General features: G+C 49.9%; 1 protein-coding gene across 1 annotated transcript; it reads left to right on the top strand.

Moving 5' to 3' along the window:
- Positions 1-654: 654 nt before the first annotated feature.
- On the top strand, positions 655-3,294 carry LOC124019058 (adhesive plaque matrix protein-like; the record flags this gene model as incomplete). The annotated part of the gene is made up of 4 exons (XM_046334416.1): positions 655-1,096; positions 1,142-2,081; positions 2,165-2,817; positions 2,861-3,294. Coding segments are annotated over exons 1-4 (2,469 nt in total), but the record flags the coding sequence as incomplete, so codon positions are not given.
- Positions 3,295-12,642: the final 9,348 nt, after the last annotated feature.

The following is a 12,642-nucleotide window of genomic DNA, read 5'->3' as shown; positions in this document are numbered from 1 at the left end:
CCTACGGGTGCCTATGGGCTCTGGTCAAAAGTAGCGGACTATGTAGGTAATATCTTTCCATTTGAAACGCAGCCTTAGATTTCTTCTCGTCCTGTATAACTCAATAAGGGCAGTGTTTGTGGCCAGTGTGTTAGTGGTCCCTGGGACTGAATTCTCTACGTTCTGTGTTATATTTCACTGGCTGATTGACAGTCAGGGAACAGCTCTGTAAATATACACTTTCTGCAGGCCTCAAGCCGCACAGGAGAAGAGACACTGAATGCAATGTCTGTTCTTTAGGTAACTTATGTCGGGTTCCATGTAAGGTATATGTCTGTTACAACATTACTACATAATCCTCATAAGCCTTTGACCTGTGTGGTCTGTGTCGTGTGATAAACTCAGGGTTCAACAGAACCTGTCACAGTCTATTAAGATGTCTAATCTTCTTTGCTAATTGGGTAATACTTCCTTTAATAATAATACCATGTTCATGCTCTATGGCTTCTCACTTACTGTAGTTTTTATGCCATGAAGAACACATGCCAGCCTATCGTAGCCTAGAGTGCAGAAAAGGACAACTCTTCGATGACATTTTCAGCACATCAGGTGCTTTCTGCTTCTTTTGCAAGGCAGCGATTACTGTGATGAAAAGGGCCGATTCAGACTTAGCAAATGGTACACCTGTCCTACCGACATCTGTCCTACCCACGCCTGTCCTACCGACATTTGTCCTACCCACACCTGTCCTACCCACGCCTGTCCTACCCACACCTGTCCTACCCACGCCTGTCCTACCCATGCCTGTCCTACACACACCTGTCCTACCCATGCCTGTCCTACCCACGCCTGTCCTCCGCTCGCCTGTCCTACCCACGCCTGTCCTCCCCTCGCCTGTCCTACCCACGCCTGTCCTACCCACGCCTGTCCTACCCACGCCTGTCCTACCCACATCTGTCCTACCCACGCCTGTCCTACCCACGCCTGTCCTACCCACGCCTGTCCTACCCACGCCTCTCCTACCCACGCCTGTCCTCCGCTCGCCTGTCCTGCCCACGCCTGTCCTACCCACGCCTCTCCTACCCACGCCTGTCCTCCGCTCGCCTGTCCTGCCCAGGCCTGTCCTACCCACACTTGTCCTACTAATGCCTGTCCTACCCAGACCTGTCCTATCTACACTTGTCCTACCTACACCTGTCCCACGCACGCCTGTCCTCCGCTCGCTTGTCCGACCCACGCCTGTCTTCCGCTCACCTGTCCTACGCACGCCTGTCCTACGCACGCCTCTCCTGCCCACGCCTGTCCTCCGCTCACCTGTCCTACGCACGCCTGTCCTACCCACGCCTCTCCTGCCCACGCCTGTCCTCCGCTCACCTGTCCTACCCACGCCTGTCCTCCGCTCACCTCTCCTGCCCACGCCTGTCCTCCGCTCACCTGTCCGACCCACGCCTCTCCTGCCCACGCCTCTCCTGCCCACGCCTCTCCTGCCCACGCCTGTCCTCCGCTCACCTGTCCTGCCCACGCCTCTCCTGCCCACGCCTCTCCTGCCCACGCCTGTCCTCCGCTCACCTGTCCTACCCACGCCTGTCCTACACACGCCTCTCCTGCCCACGCCTGTCCTACCCACGCCTGTCCTACCCACGCCTCTCCTGCCCACACCTGTCCTACCCACGCCTCTCCTGCCCACGCCTCTCCTGCCCACGCCTCTCCTACCCACGCCTCTCCTGCCCATGCCTCTCCTGCCCACGCCTCTCCTGCCCACGCCTCTCCTGCCCACGCCTGTCCTGCCCACGCCTGTCCTACCCACGCCTCTCCTGCCCATGCCTCTCCTGCCCACGCCTCTCCTGCCCACGCCTCTCCTGCCCACGCCTGTCCTACCCACGCCTCTCCTGCCCACGCCTGTCCTACCCACGCCTCTCCTGCCCACGCCTCTCCTGCCCACGCCTGTCCTCCGCTCACCTGTCCTACCCACGCCTGTCCTACCCACGCCTCTCCTGCCCACGCCTCTCCTGCCCACGCCTCTCCTGCCCACGCCTGTCCTACCCACGCCTCTCCTGCCCACACCTGTCCTACCCACGCCTCTCCTGCCCACGCCTCCCTGCCCACGCCTCCTGCCCACGCCTGTCCTACCCACGCCTCCCTGCCCATGCCTCTCCTGCCCACGCCTCCTGCCCACGCCTCCCTGCCCACGCCTGTCCTACCCACGCCTCTCCTGCCCATGCCTCTCCTGCCCACGCCTCTCCTGCCCACGCCTCTCCTGCCCACGCCTGTCCTGCCCACGCCTGTCCTACCCACGCCTGTCCTACCCACGCCTCTCCTGCCCACGCCTGTCCTACCCACGCCTCTCCTGCCCACGCCTCTCCTGCCCACGCCTGTCCTCCGCTCACCTGTCCTACCCACGCCTGTCCTACCCACGCCTCTCCTACCCACGCCTCTCCTGCCCATGCCTCTCCTGCCCACGCCTCTCCTGCCCACGCCTCTCCTGCCCACGCCTCTCCTGCCCACGCCTGTCCTGCCCATGCCTCTCCTGCCCACGCCTCTCCTGCCCACGCCTGTCCTCCGCTCACCTGTCCTACCCACGCCTGTCCTACACACGCCTCTCCTGCCCACGCCTGTCCTACCCACGCCTGTCCTACCCACGCCTCTCCTGCCCACACCTGTCCTACCCACACCTCTCCTGCCCACACCTGTCCTACCCACGCCTGTCCTACCCACGCCTCTCCTGCCCACACCTGTCCTACCCACGCCTGTCCTACCCACGCCTCTCCTGCCCATGCCTCTCCTGCCCACGCCTGTCCTACCCACGCCTCTCCTGCCCACACCTGTCCTACCCCGCCTGTCCTACCGCCTCTCCTGCCCACACCTGTCCTACCCACGCCTCTCCTGCCCGCCTCCTGCCCACGCCTCTCCTGCCCACGCCTCTCCTGCCCACGCCTGTCCTACCCACGCCTCTCCTGCCCACACCTGTCCTACCCACGCCTCTCCTGCCCACGCCTCTCCTGCCCACGCCTCTCCTGCCCACACCTGTCCTACCCACGCCTCTCCTGCCCACGCCTCTCCTGCCCACGCCTCTCCTGCCCACGCCTCTCCTGCCCACACCTGTCCTACCCACGCCTCTCCTGCCCACGCCTCTCCTGCCCACACCTGTCCTACCCACGCCTCTCCTGCCCACGCCTCTCCTGCCCACGCCTCTCCTGCCCACACCTGTCCTACCCACGCCTCTCCTGCCCACGCCTCTCCTGCCCACGCCTCTCCTGCCCACGCCTCTCCTGCCCATGCCTCTCCTGCCCACGCCTGTCCTCCACACTTCTCTCAGTATTTGGTGTTCAGACTTACCTTATTCAGTTACATAACACGCTCTGCAGGTGTGGCTACCTTGCACGCTCTCATTCAATTGGGTTTTCAGTACATTTATCTTAAGTCTTCCTTTAAAAACGGTGCACCTTCAAATTAGATTTTTGTCTACAGACTCACTAGACTACATAGATTAAACAGGTTCAGAATATTGGGGATCAGTTAAAGATAGCCATCTCAATGTATGCATATTTGTCTCCTTTTCAGCACCAATTGGTAGACTTAAAAATAATATGATTTAGTAAATAATTTAGGTTTAGGAAAGTATTTATGAATCATTAAAAAACAGGGTTGGAGAGCCTTTACGCACCAAATTACGAAAACAGTGGTTTAATTCATTCAGAAAATTGCCACAATCAGACGGATTACTCATGTACCTAGCTCTTATCAATAGCTCTTATCAGTAGCTCTTATCAATAGCTCTTATCAGTAGCTCTTATCAATAGCTCTTATCAATAGCTCTTATCAGTAGCTCTTATCAATAGCTCTTATCAATAGCTCTTATCAATAGCTCTTATCAGTAGCTCTTATCAATAGCTCTTATCAATAGCTCTTATCAATAGCTCTTATCAGTAGCTCTTATCAGTAGCTCTTATCAATAGCTCTTATCAATAGCTCTTATCAATAGCTCTTATCAGTAGCTCTTATCAATAGCTCTTATCAGTAGCTCTTATCAATAGCTCTTATCAATAGCTCTTATCAGTAGCTCTTATCAATAGCTCTTATCAGTAGCTCTTATCAATAGCTCTTATCAATAGCTCTTATCAATAGCTCTATCAATAGCTTTTATCAATAGCTCTTATCAATAGCTCTTATTAATAGCTCTTATCAATAGCTCTTATCAATAGCTCTTATTAATAGCTCTTATCAATAGCTCTTATTAATAGCTCTTATCAATAGCTCTTATTAATAGCTCTTATCAATAGCTCTTATCAGTAGCTCTTATCAATAGCTCTATCAATAGCTTTTATCAATAGCTCTTATCAATAGCTCTTATCCAGTATAAATTACAGTGTGCAGAGGATGGTGTTATTTCTATTGAAAAAATTAACTACACATTAGATCTGGTATAAGATAATACAAAGAAAAAATGTGCATTTTTTCTCCATCATCTTTGAAATGCAAGAGAAAGGCCTATATATGATTTAGCAATCTAGGCGCGGGTTGGGATTGGCCCCAAAGTGCTTTGCTTTAAACTGTCAGATTTCTCCTCCCACTTAAATCTCAGCCTTGCACACGTGATGCACCTCACACAACTTATATTTGTGGTGAGTGACAAAAAAAAATAGACACTCTTGAAAGAGATTATCAAAATTCTCTTTCTAATTTCTTAAAGTGTTTTTCTTTTCCAAACTATTCCCTCTCCTCTCTCCCTTTCATCTGTCCATCAGATGCCTGCTGCAACAGGCTCTGGAGACACTCAATGCAAATCGGAAGGAACGTCTACGTTACCTCACCAGACTATTTAGCCAAATACCAAATCAACAGCAAGCGTTGTGCCTCTGGCCTGTTCAGAAGAACTTTCTCCATTTACTTTCTCATGCACGCATAGTTTAATAACACCATGATGATGTTCTGTACGGATTTCCTGTTGACTGCAGGAAAGAGATTTATCGGAGATCAATCTGCTGATATTTATACAGTCTTTTGAGAAGGCAAAAGGAACTTAATAGAGAGGAACTGATTGGATGTTTGATAACTGTTATTGTCTATGGTTCCAGCGGTCAGCAGGATGATAATGACAACAGTAATGATGGTGGTTGTGTTCTAAGCATTGTATTATCACCATTTACACATCTCCAAAAGCCCTTAACCCCTTAAATCCCGAAACATCCCAACAAACGGCTCCTTGGGTCTCTGTGCTTTTCCGTTTCAGGTTCCAAAACTCTGGATCTGTTCTTCAAAAGAAAGAGAAGATGACCTTGTATGACATCGGTGTTAACCCACTAATCCTTTCTGCAGCACTGCTGTGGTGTTTAGCAGTTAGTTCCTGTGTACCTGGATGCTGAAAAGGTTAACAACTCATGGACAGGCCTGGGGCCGTTGGGACCGTTGGGCCCGAGCAACAATGGTCCTCAGCCTCTGAGTTATGCCTCTATGCACGGGACTCCCCAGAGACATTATCTTTGGCGTAACTCATTAGGCTTTTGAATAGGTCCGGCTTCTAACATAATAGTCCATTACATTGCATGGAATCTCCTCGACTCGACAGGAATTTGCGAGCAAACAATGGGACTGTGTGCTAGATACGTCAGGGAGGGCTGGCCTTAACCTCTGATGTCCCACCGCCTGCCTCACCCGCCCTGCTCCTGCCGCTCCCTACCTCCACACGCCCTGTTATCCAACTCCCAGACCCGCCAGTGCCAACGGATCTCACGAAACCCTGAACCCTGCTCGGCCACCGGGTCTAACCTCACTGATACTCTGACTCACTCTGCCTCGAATGGTACCCTATTCCCTATATACTGCACTACTTTTGACTATGGGTCCTTGGTATATAGTGCACTATAGAGAATAGGGTGCCATTTTGGATGTATGTCCCTGGACTGGAGAGAAGCCTGTCTGGAAAAGCCATGGCGGCTTCACTGCTTTGAGTCAATTTGATGTAATACTGTCTCTGCACCTGGGCCCGGCCCGGGGGTGATGACACGCTTCTCAGACGTGATTATGGGAATCTGTACAGCTATCATTCAGCACTCAGTCAGTCTGCATGTTGCAGTAATCCCATTGCCCCCATTCAGCCTCCTCTCCTATATCCTTCCCTGTCTGCTGTCTGACTGGCCTAGCTAAATCTCTCTCTTTCTCTCTCTCTCTCTCACTCTCGCTCGCTCTCTCGCTCTCGCTCGCTCTCTCGCTCGCTAGGAGCACAACAACCGCTGAGCAGTGGAGTTTCAGAATTATTTTAAAAGCATGGGAACTGGTTAATAAAGTTATTTTAAAAGCATGGAAACTGGTTAATAAAGTTATTTTAAAAGCATGGGAACTGGTTAATAAAGTTATTTTACGTTCAAGGTATTTTTTTTCCAGTACAACAGAAAAAAACACAACAAAGCACCCATGTAAAGCCCTCACTCTGTCACTCAGAAACGCAGGAGTACTGTCTGCCTGACAGCTGAAAATCTTTGCCAGTGTGTGTACGTGTGCCTCCTCCTTCAGTCGGATTTCACAGCCTACACATGTCCGTCAATCACGCTGCTCTATCCAAACTGACTGGTGAAATCATTTAATGTCTAGCTAAATGTAAAAAAAAAAAAAAAAAAGTGATTTCAGAGGTTTAAAAAATATCAGAAAAGGCTGATATAAACGGTTATTTTTAGGGGTTTGAACCGGTTCAGAACTTTATTTTGCTTGTTTGGAACAGTGGAATACATTTTTTTTAATGGATCTGTTCAGATTGAAACAATTGAAAATAATTTGGGTTCCAACACTTGCTCTGTACTTTGAACGGTGGTTTCCCAGACACAGATTAAGCCAAGTCATGGAATAAAAACCATTTCTGATGGAGATTCTTCATTGAGCTCGCTTTTTAGTCCAATAACAAATCATTTCTTTGTAATAATTATCTTGCTGTGATTGCTTTAAATTAAAATGGTTTAAATAAAAATAAACCAAAATAGCTTCTTAGCAAAGATATATTTCTCAAGCAATAATTTTGCTAGGACTGTCTGGGAGTGATCTAAGTGGGGAGGGGAAAACTGAAAATGAGTTGTTATTGGCAGAGAGTTTTAGAACTCTTTCTTATTGGTCGATTAAGCAATTTACTGCCTGGTGATGTCACCAGGCAGGGCAAAGCTCCATCCCACCAAAACAATTCAGGGGGTCATTTCAAACTGCTCTTACACTAAAAGAGCATTATTGTAACGACGTTCGTCTGTTGAAGGAAGAGAGTCGGACCGAAATGCAGCGTGTTTGTTACTCATGATCTTTAATGAATGAAAACGAAACGATACATGAAATAACTAAATACAAAAACAACAAACGGACCGTGAAACCTATTACAGCCTATCTGGTGAACACTACACAGAGACAGGAACGTGAAACCTATTACAGCCTATCAGGTGAAACTACACAGAGACAGGAACGTGAAACCTATTACAGCCTATCTGGTGAAACTACACAGAGACAGGAACGTGAAACCAATTACAGCCTATCTGGTGAAACCAATTACAGCCTATCTGGTGAAACCTATTACAGCCTATCTGGTGAACACTACACAGAGACAGGAACGTGAAACCAATTACAGCCTATCTGGTGAAACCAATTACAGCCTATCTGGTGAAACCTATTACAGCCTATCTGGTGAACACTACACAGAGACAGGAACGTGAAACCAATTACAGCCTATCTGGTGAAACCAATTACAGCCTATCTGGTGAAACTACACAGAGACAGGAACGTGAAACCTATTACAGCCTATCTGGTGAAACTACACAAAGACAGGAACAATCACCCACGAATACAAAGCGAAACTCAGGCTGCCTAAATACGGTTCCCAATCAGAGATAACGAGAATCACCTGACTGATTGAGAATCGCCTCAGGCAGCCAAGCCTATACAACACCCCTAATCAGCCGCGATCCCAAATACTACAAACCCCAATACGAAAAACAACATATAAACCCATGTCACACCCTGGCCTACCCAAACATATAACAAAAACACAAAATACAATGACCAAGGCGTGACAATTATCATAATGTTCACAATATCACAGTATTATTATTACAACCTCATAGTGTGGAAATATATATTTATATATTCACTGCCCTAGGCCTTTAATCTGTGTCCAGCAAACCGCCCCTGATTGTACAGTATCCCTTTAAATGTATGCTCTGCTGGTTTTACAGATGTAGGCCTACATATCCACAGGTATTGCTCATGAAAAGTTAAAGATGGAATGATTTACCCTCTGTAGAGTTCATCAATGCCTCTAGGCCTGTTATCCAGAAAGAGCTACGCCTGCCTGGCCTTTCTCTCACCCAAAGCCCCAACCAGAGGAATTAGCTGCAGGTAGTCATATTTTTGGATCAGGTGCGTCACGCCATAGAATGTTAAGACCGTGCAGTGCAGACTTACATTTGCCAAAACCATAGGTGAGGTGAAGTTCCCTGTGCTCTGATGTCGGCCCTAGTGTTCTGTGGTAAGTATGAGACTGGCTACAGACGAAAACCAGAGGTGAGGTGAAGTTCCCTGTGCTCTGATGTCGGCCCTAGTGTTCTGTGGTAAGTATGAGACTGGCTACAGACCAAAACCAGAGGTGAGGTGAAGTTCCCTGTGCTCTGATGCCGGCCCTAGTATTCTGTGGTAAGTATGAGACTGGCTACAGACCAAAACCAGAGGTGAGGTGAAGTTCCCTGTGCTCTGATGTCGGCCCTAGTGTTCTGTGGTAAGTATGAGACTGGCTACAGACCAAAACCAGAGGTGATGTGAAGTTCCCTGTGCTCTGATGTCGGCCCTAGTGTTCTGTGGTAAGTATGAGACTGGCTACAGACCAAAACCAGAGGTGAGGTGAAGTTCCCTGTGCTCTGATGTCGGCCCTAGTGTTCTGTGGTAAGTATGAGACTGGCTACAGACCAAAACCAGAGGTGATGTGAAGTTCCCTGTGCTCTGATGTCGGCCTAGTGTTCTGTGGTAAGTATGAGACTGCCTACAGACCAAAACCAGAGGTGAGGTGAAGTTCCCTGTGCTCTGATGTCGGCTCTAGTGTTCTGTGGTAAGTATGAGACTGGCTACAGACCAAACCAGAGGTGAGGTGAAGTTCCCTGTGCTCTGATGTCGGCCCTAGTGTTCTGTGGTAAGTATGAGACTGGCTACAGACCAAAACCAGAGGTGAGGTGAAGTTCCCTGTGCTCTGATGTCGGCCCTAGTGTTCTGTGGTAAGTATGAGACTGGCTACAGACCAAAACCAGAGGTGATGTGAAGTTCCTGTGCTCTGATGTCGGCCCTAGTGTTCTGTGGTAAGTATGAGATGGCTACAGACCAAAACCAGAGGTGAGGGTGAAGTTCCCTGTGCTCTGATGTCGGCCCTAGTATTCTGTGGTAAGTATGAGACTGGCTACAGACCAAACCAGAGGTGAGGTGAAGTTCCCTGTGCTCTGATGTCGGCCCTAGTATTCTGTGGTAAGTATGAGACTGGCTACAGACCAAACCAGAGGTGAGGTGAAGTTCCCTGTGCTCTAATGTCGGCCCTAGTGTTCTGTGGTAAGTATGAGACTGGCTACAGACCAAAACCAGAGGTGAGGTGAAGTTCCCTGTGCTCTGATGTCGGCCCTAGTGTTCTGTGGTAAGTATGAGACTGGCTACAGACCAAAACCAGAGGTGAGGTGAAGTTCCCTGTGCTCTGATGTCGGCCCTAGTGTTCTGTGGTAAGTATGAGACTGGCTACAGACCAAAACCAGAGGTGAGGTGAAGTTCCTGTGCTCTGATGTCGGCCCTAGTGTTCTGTGGTAAGTATGAGACTGGGCTACAGACCAAACCAGAGGTGAGGTGAAGTTCCCTGTGCTCTGATGTCGGGCTCAGTGTTCTGTGGTAAGACAGATTGGCTACAGACCAAACCAGAGGTGAGGTGAAGTTCCCTGTGCTCTGATGCCGTCCTAGTGTTCTGTGGTAAGTATGAGACTGGCTACAGACCAAAACCAGAGGTGAGGTGAAGTTCCCTGTGCTTTGATGTCGGCCCTAGTGTTCTGTGGTGGCATGAGACTGGCTACAGACCAAAACCAGAGGTGAGGTGAAGTCTCTGTGCTCTGATGTCGGCCTCAGTGTTCTGTGGGTAAGTATGAGACTGGCTACAGACCAAAACCAGAGGTGATGTGAAGTTCCCTGTGCTCTGATGTCGGCCCTAGTGTTCTGTGGTAAGTATGAGACTGGCTACAGACCAAAACCAGAGGTGAGGTGAAGTTCCCTGTGCTCTGATGTCGGCCCTAGTGTTCTGTGGTAAGTATGAGACTGGCTACAGACCAAAACCAGAGGTGAGGTGAAGTTCCCTGTGCTCTGATGTCGGCCCTAGTGTTCTGTGGTAAGTATGAGACTGGCTACAGACCAAAACCAGAGGTGAGGTGAAGTTCCCTGTGCTCTGATGTCGGCCCTAGTGTTCTGTGGTAAGTATGAGACTGGCTACAGACCAAAACCAGAGGTGAGGTGAAGTTCCCTGTGCTCTGATGTCGGCCCTAGTGTTCTGTGGTAAGTATGAGACTGGCTACAGACCAAAACCAGAGGTGAGGTGAAGTTCCCTGTGCTCTGATGTCGGCCCTAGTGTTCTGTGGTAAGTATGAGACTGGCTACAGACCAAAACCAGAGGTGAGGTGAAGTTCCCTGTGCTCTGATGTCGGCCCTAGTGTTCTGTGGTAAGTATGAGACTGGCTACAGACCAAAACCAGAGGTGAGGTGAAGTTCCCTGTGCTCTGATGTCGGCCCTAGTGTTCTGTGGTAAGTATGAGACTGGCTACAGACCAAAACCAGAGGTGAGGTGAAGTTCCCTGTGCTCTGATGTCGGCCCTAGTGTTCTGTGGTAAGTATGAGACTGGCTACAGACCAAAACCAGAGGTGAGGTGAAGTTCCCTGTGCTCTGATGTCGGCTCTAGTGTTCTGTGGTAAGTATGAGACTGGCTACAGACCAAAACCAGAGGTGAGGTGAAGTTCCCTGTGCTCTGATGTCGGCCCTAGTGTTCTGTGGTAAGTATGAGACTGGCTACAGACCAAAACCAGAGGTGAGGTGAAGTTCCCTGTGCTCTGATGTCGGCCCTAGTGTTCTGTGGTAAGTATGAGACTGGCTACAGACCAAAACCAGAGGTGAGGTGAAGTTCCCTGTGCTCTGATGTCGGCCCTAGTGTTCTGTGGTAAGTATGAGACTGGCTACAGACCAAAACCAGAGGTGAGGTGAAGTTCCCTGTGCTCTGATGTCGGCCCTAGTATTCTGTGGTAAGTATGAGACTGGCTACAGACCAAAACCAGAGGTGAGGTGAAGTTCCCTGTGCTCTGATGTCGGCCCTAGTATTCTGTGGTAAGTATGAGACTGGCTACAGACCAAAACCAGAGGTGAGGTGAAGTTCCCTGTGCTCTGATGTCGGCCCTAGTGTTCTGTGGTAAGTATGAGACTGGCTACAGACCAAAACCAGAGGTGAGGTGAAGTTCCCTGTGCTCTGATGTCGGCCCTAGTGTTCTGTGGTAAGTATGAGACTGGCTACAGACCAAAACCAGAGGTGAGGTGAAGTTCCCTGTGCTCTGATGTCGGCCCTAGTGTTCTGTGGTAAGTATGAGACTGGCTACAGACCAAAACCAGAGGTGAGGTGAAGTTCCCTGTGCTCTGATGTCGGCCCTAGTGTTCTGTGGTAAGTATGAGACTGGCTACAGACCAAAACCAGAGGTGAGGTGAAGTTCCCTGTGCTCTGATGTCGGCCCTAGTGTTCTGTGGTAAGTATGAGACTGGCTACAGACCAAAACCAGAGGTGAGGTGAAGTTCCCTGTGCTCTGATGTCGGCCCTAGTGTTCTGTGGTAAGTATGAGACTGGCTACAGACCAAAACCAGAGGTGATGTGAAGTTCCCTGTGCTCTGATGTCGGCCCTAGTGTTCTGTGGTAAGTATGAGACTGGCTACAGACCAAAACCAGAGGTGAGGTGAAGTTCCCTGTGCTCTGATGTCGGCCCTAGTATTCTGTGGTAAGTATGAGACTGGCTACAGACCAAAACCAGAGGTGAGGTGAAGTTCCCTGTGCTCTGATGTCGGCCCTAGTATTCTGTGGTAAGTATGAGACTGGCTACAGACCAAAACCAGAGGTGAGGTGAAGTTCCCTGTGCTCTAATGTCGGCCCTAGTGTTCTGTGGTAAGTATGAGACTGGCTACAGACCAAAACCAGAGGTGAGGTGAAGTTCCCTGTGCTCTGATGTCGGCCCTAGTGTTCTGTGGTAAGTATGAGACTGGCTACAGACCAAAACCAGAGGTGAGGTGAAGTTCCCTGTGCTCTGATGTCGGCCCTAGTGTTCTGTGGTAAGTATGAGACTGGCTACAGACCAAAACCAGAGGTGAGGTGAAGTTCCCTGTGCTCTGATGTCGGCCCTAGTGTTCTGTGGTAAGTATGAGACTGGCTACAGACCAAAACCAGAGGTGAGGTGAAGTTCCCTGTGCTCTGATGTCGGCCCTAGTGTTCTGTGGTAAGTATGAGACTGGCTACAGACCAAAACCAGAGGTGAGGTGAAGTTCCCTGTGCTCTGATGCCGGCCCTAGTGTTCTATGGTAAGTATGAGATTGGCTACAGACCAAAACCAGAGGTGAGGTGAAGTTCCCTGTGCTCTGATGTCGGCCCTAGTGTTCTA

This window comes from Oncorhynchus gorbuscha, unplaced genomic scaffold (genome assembly GCF_021184085.1).
Source record: "Oncorhynchus gorbuscha isolate QuinsamMale2020 ecotype Even-year unplaced genomic scaffold, OgorEven_v1.0 Un_scaffold_6377, whole genome shotgun sequence".
Lineage (NCBI taxonomy): Eukaryota > Metazoa > Chordata > Actinopteri > Salmoniformes > Salmonidae > Oncorhynchus > Oncorhynchus gorbuscha.
The sequence above is the reverse complement of the archived record's forward strand: the minus strand, read 5'-3'. Positions and strand labels throughout refer to the sequence as shown.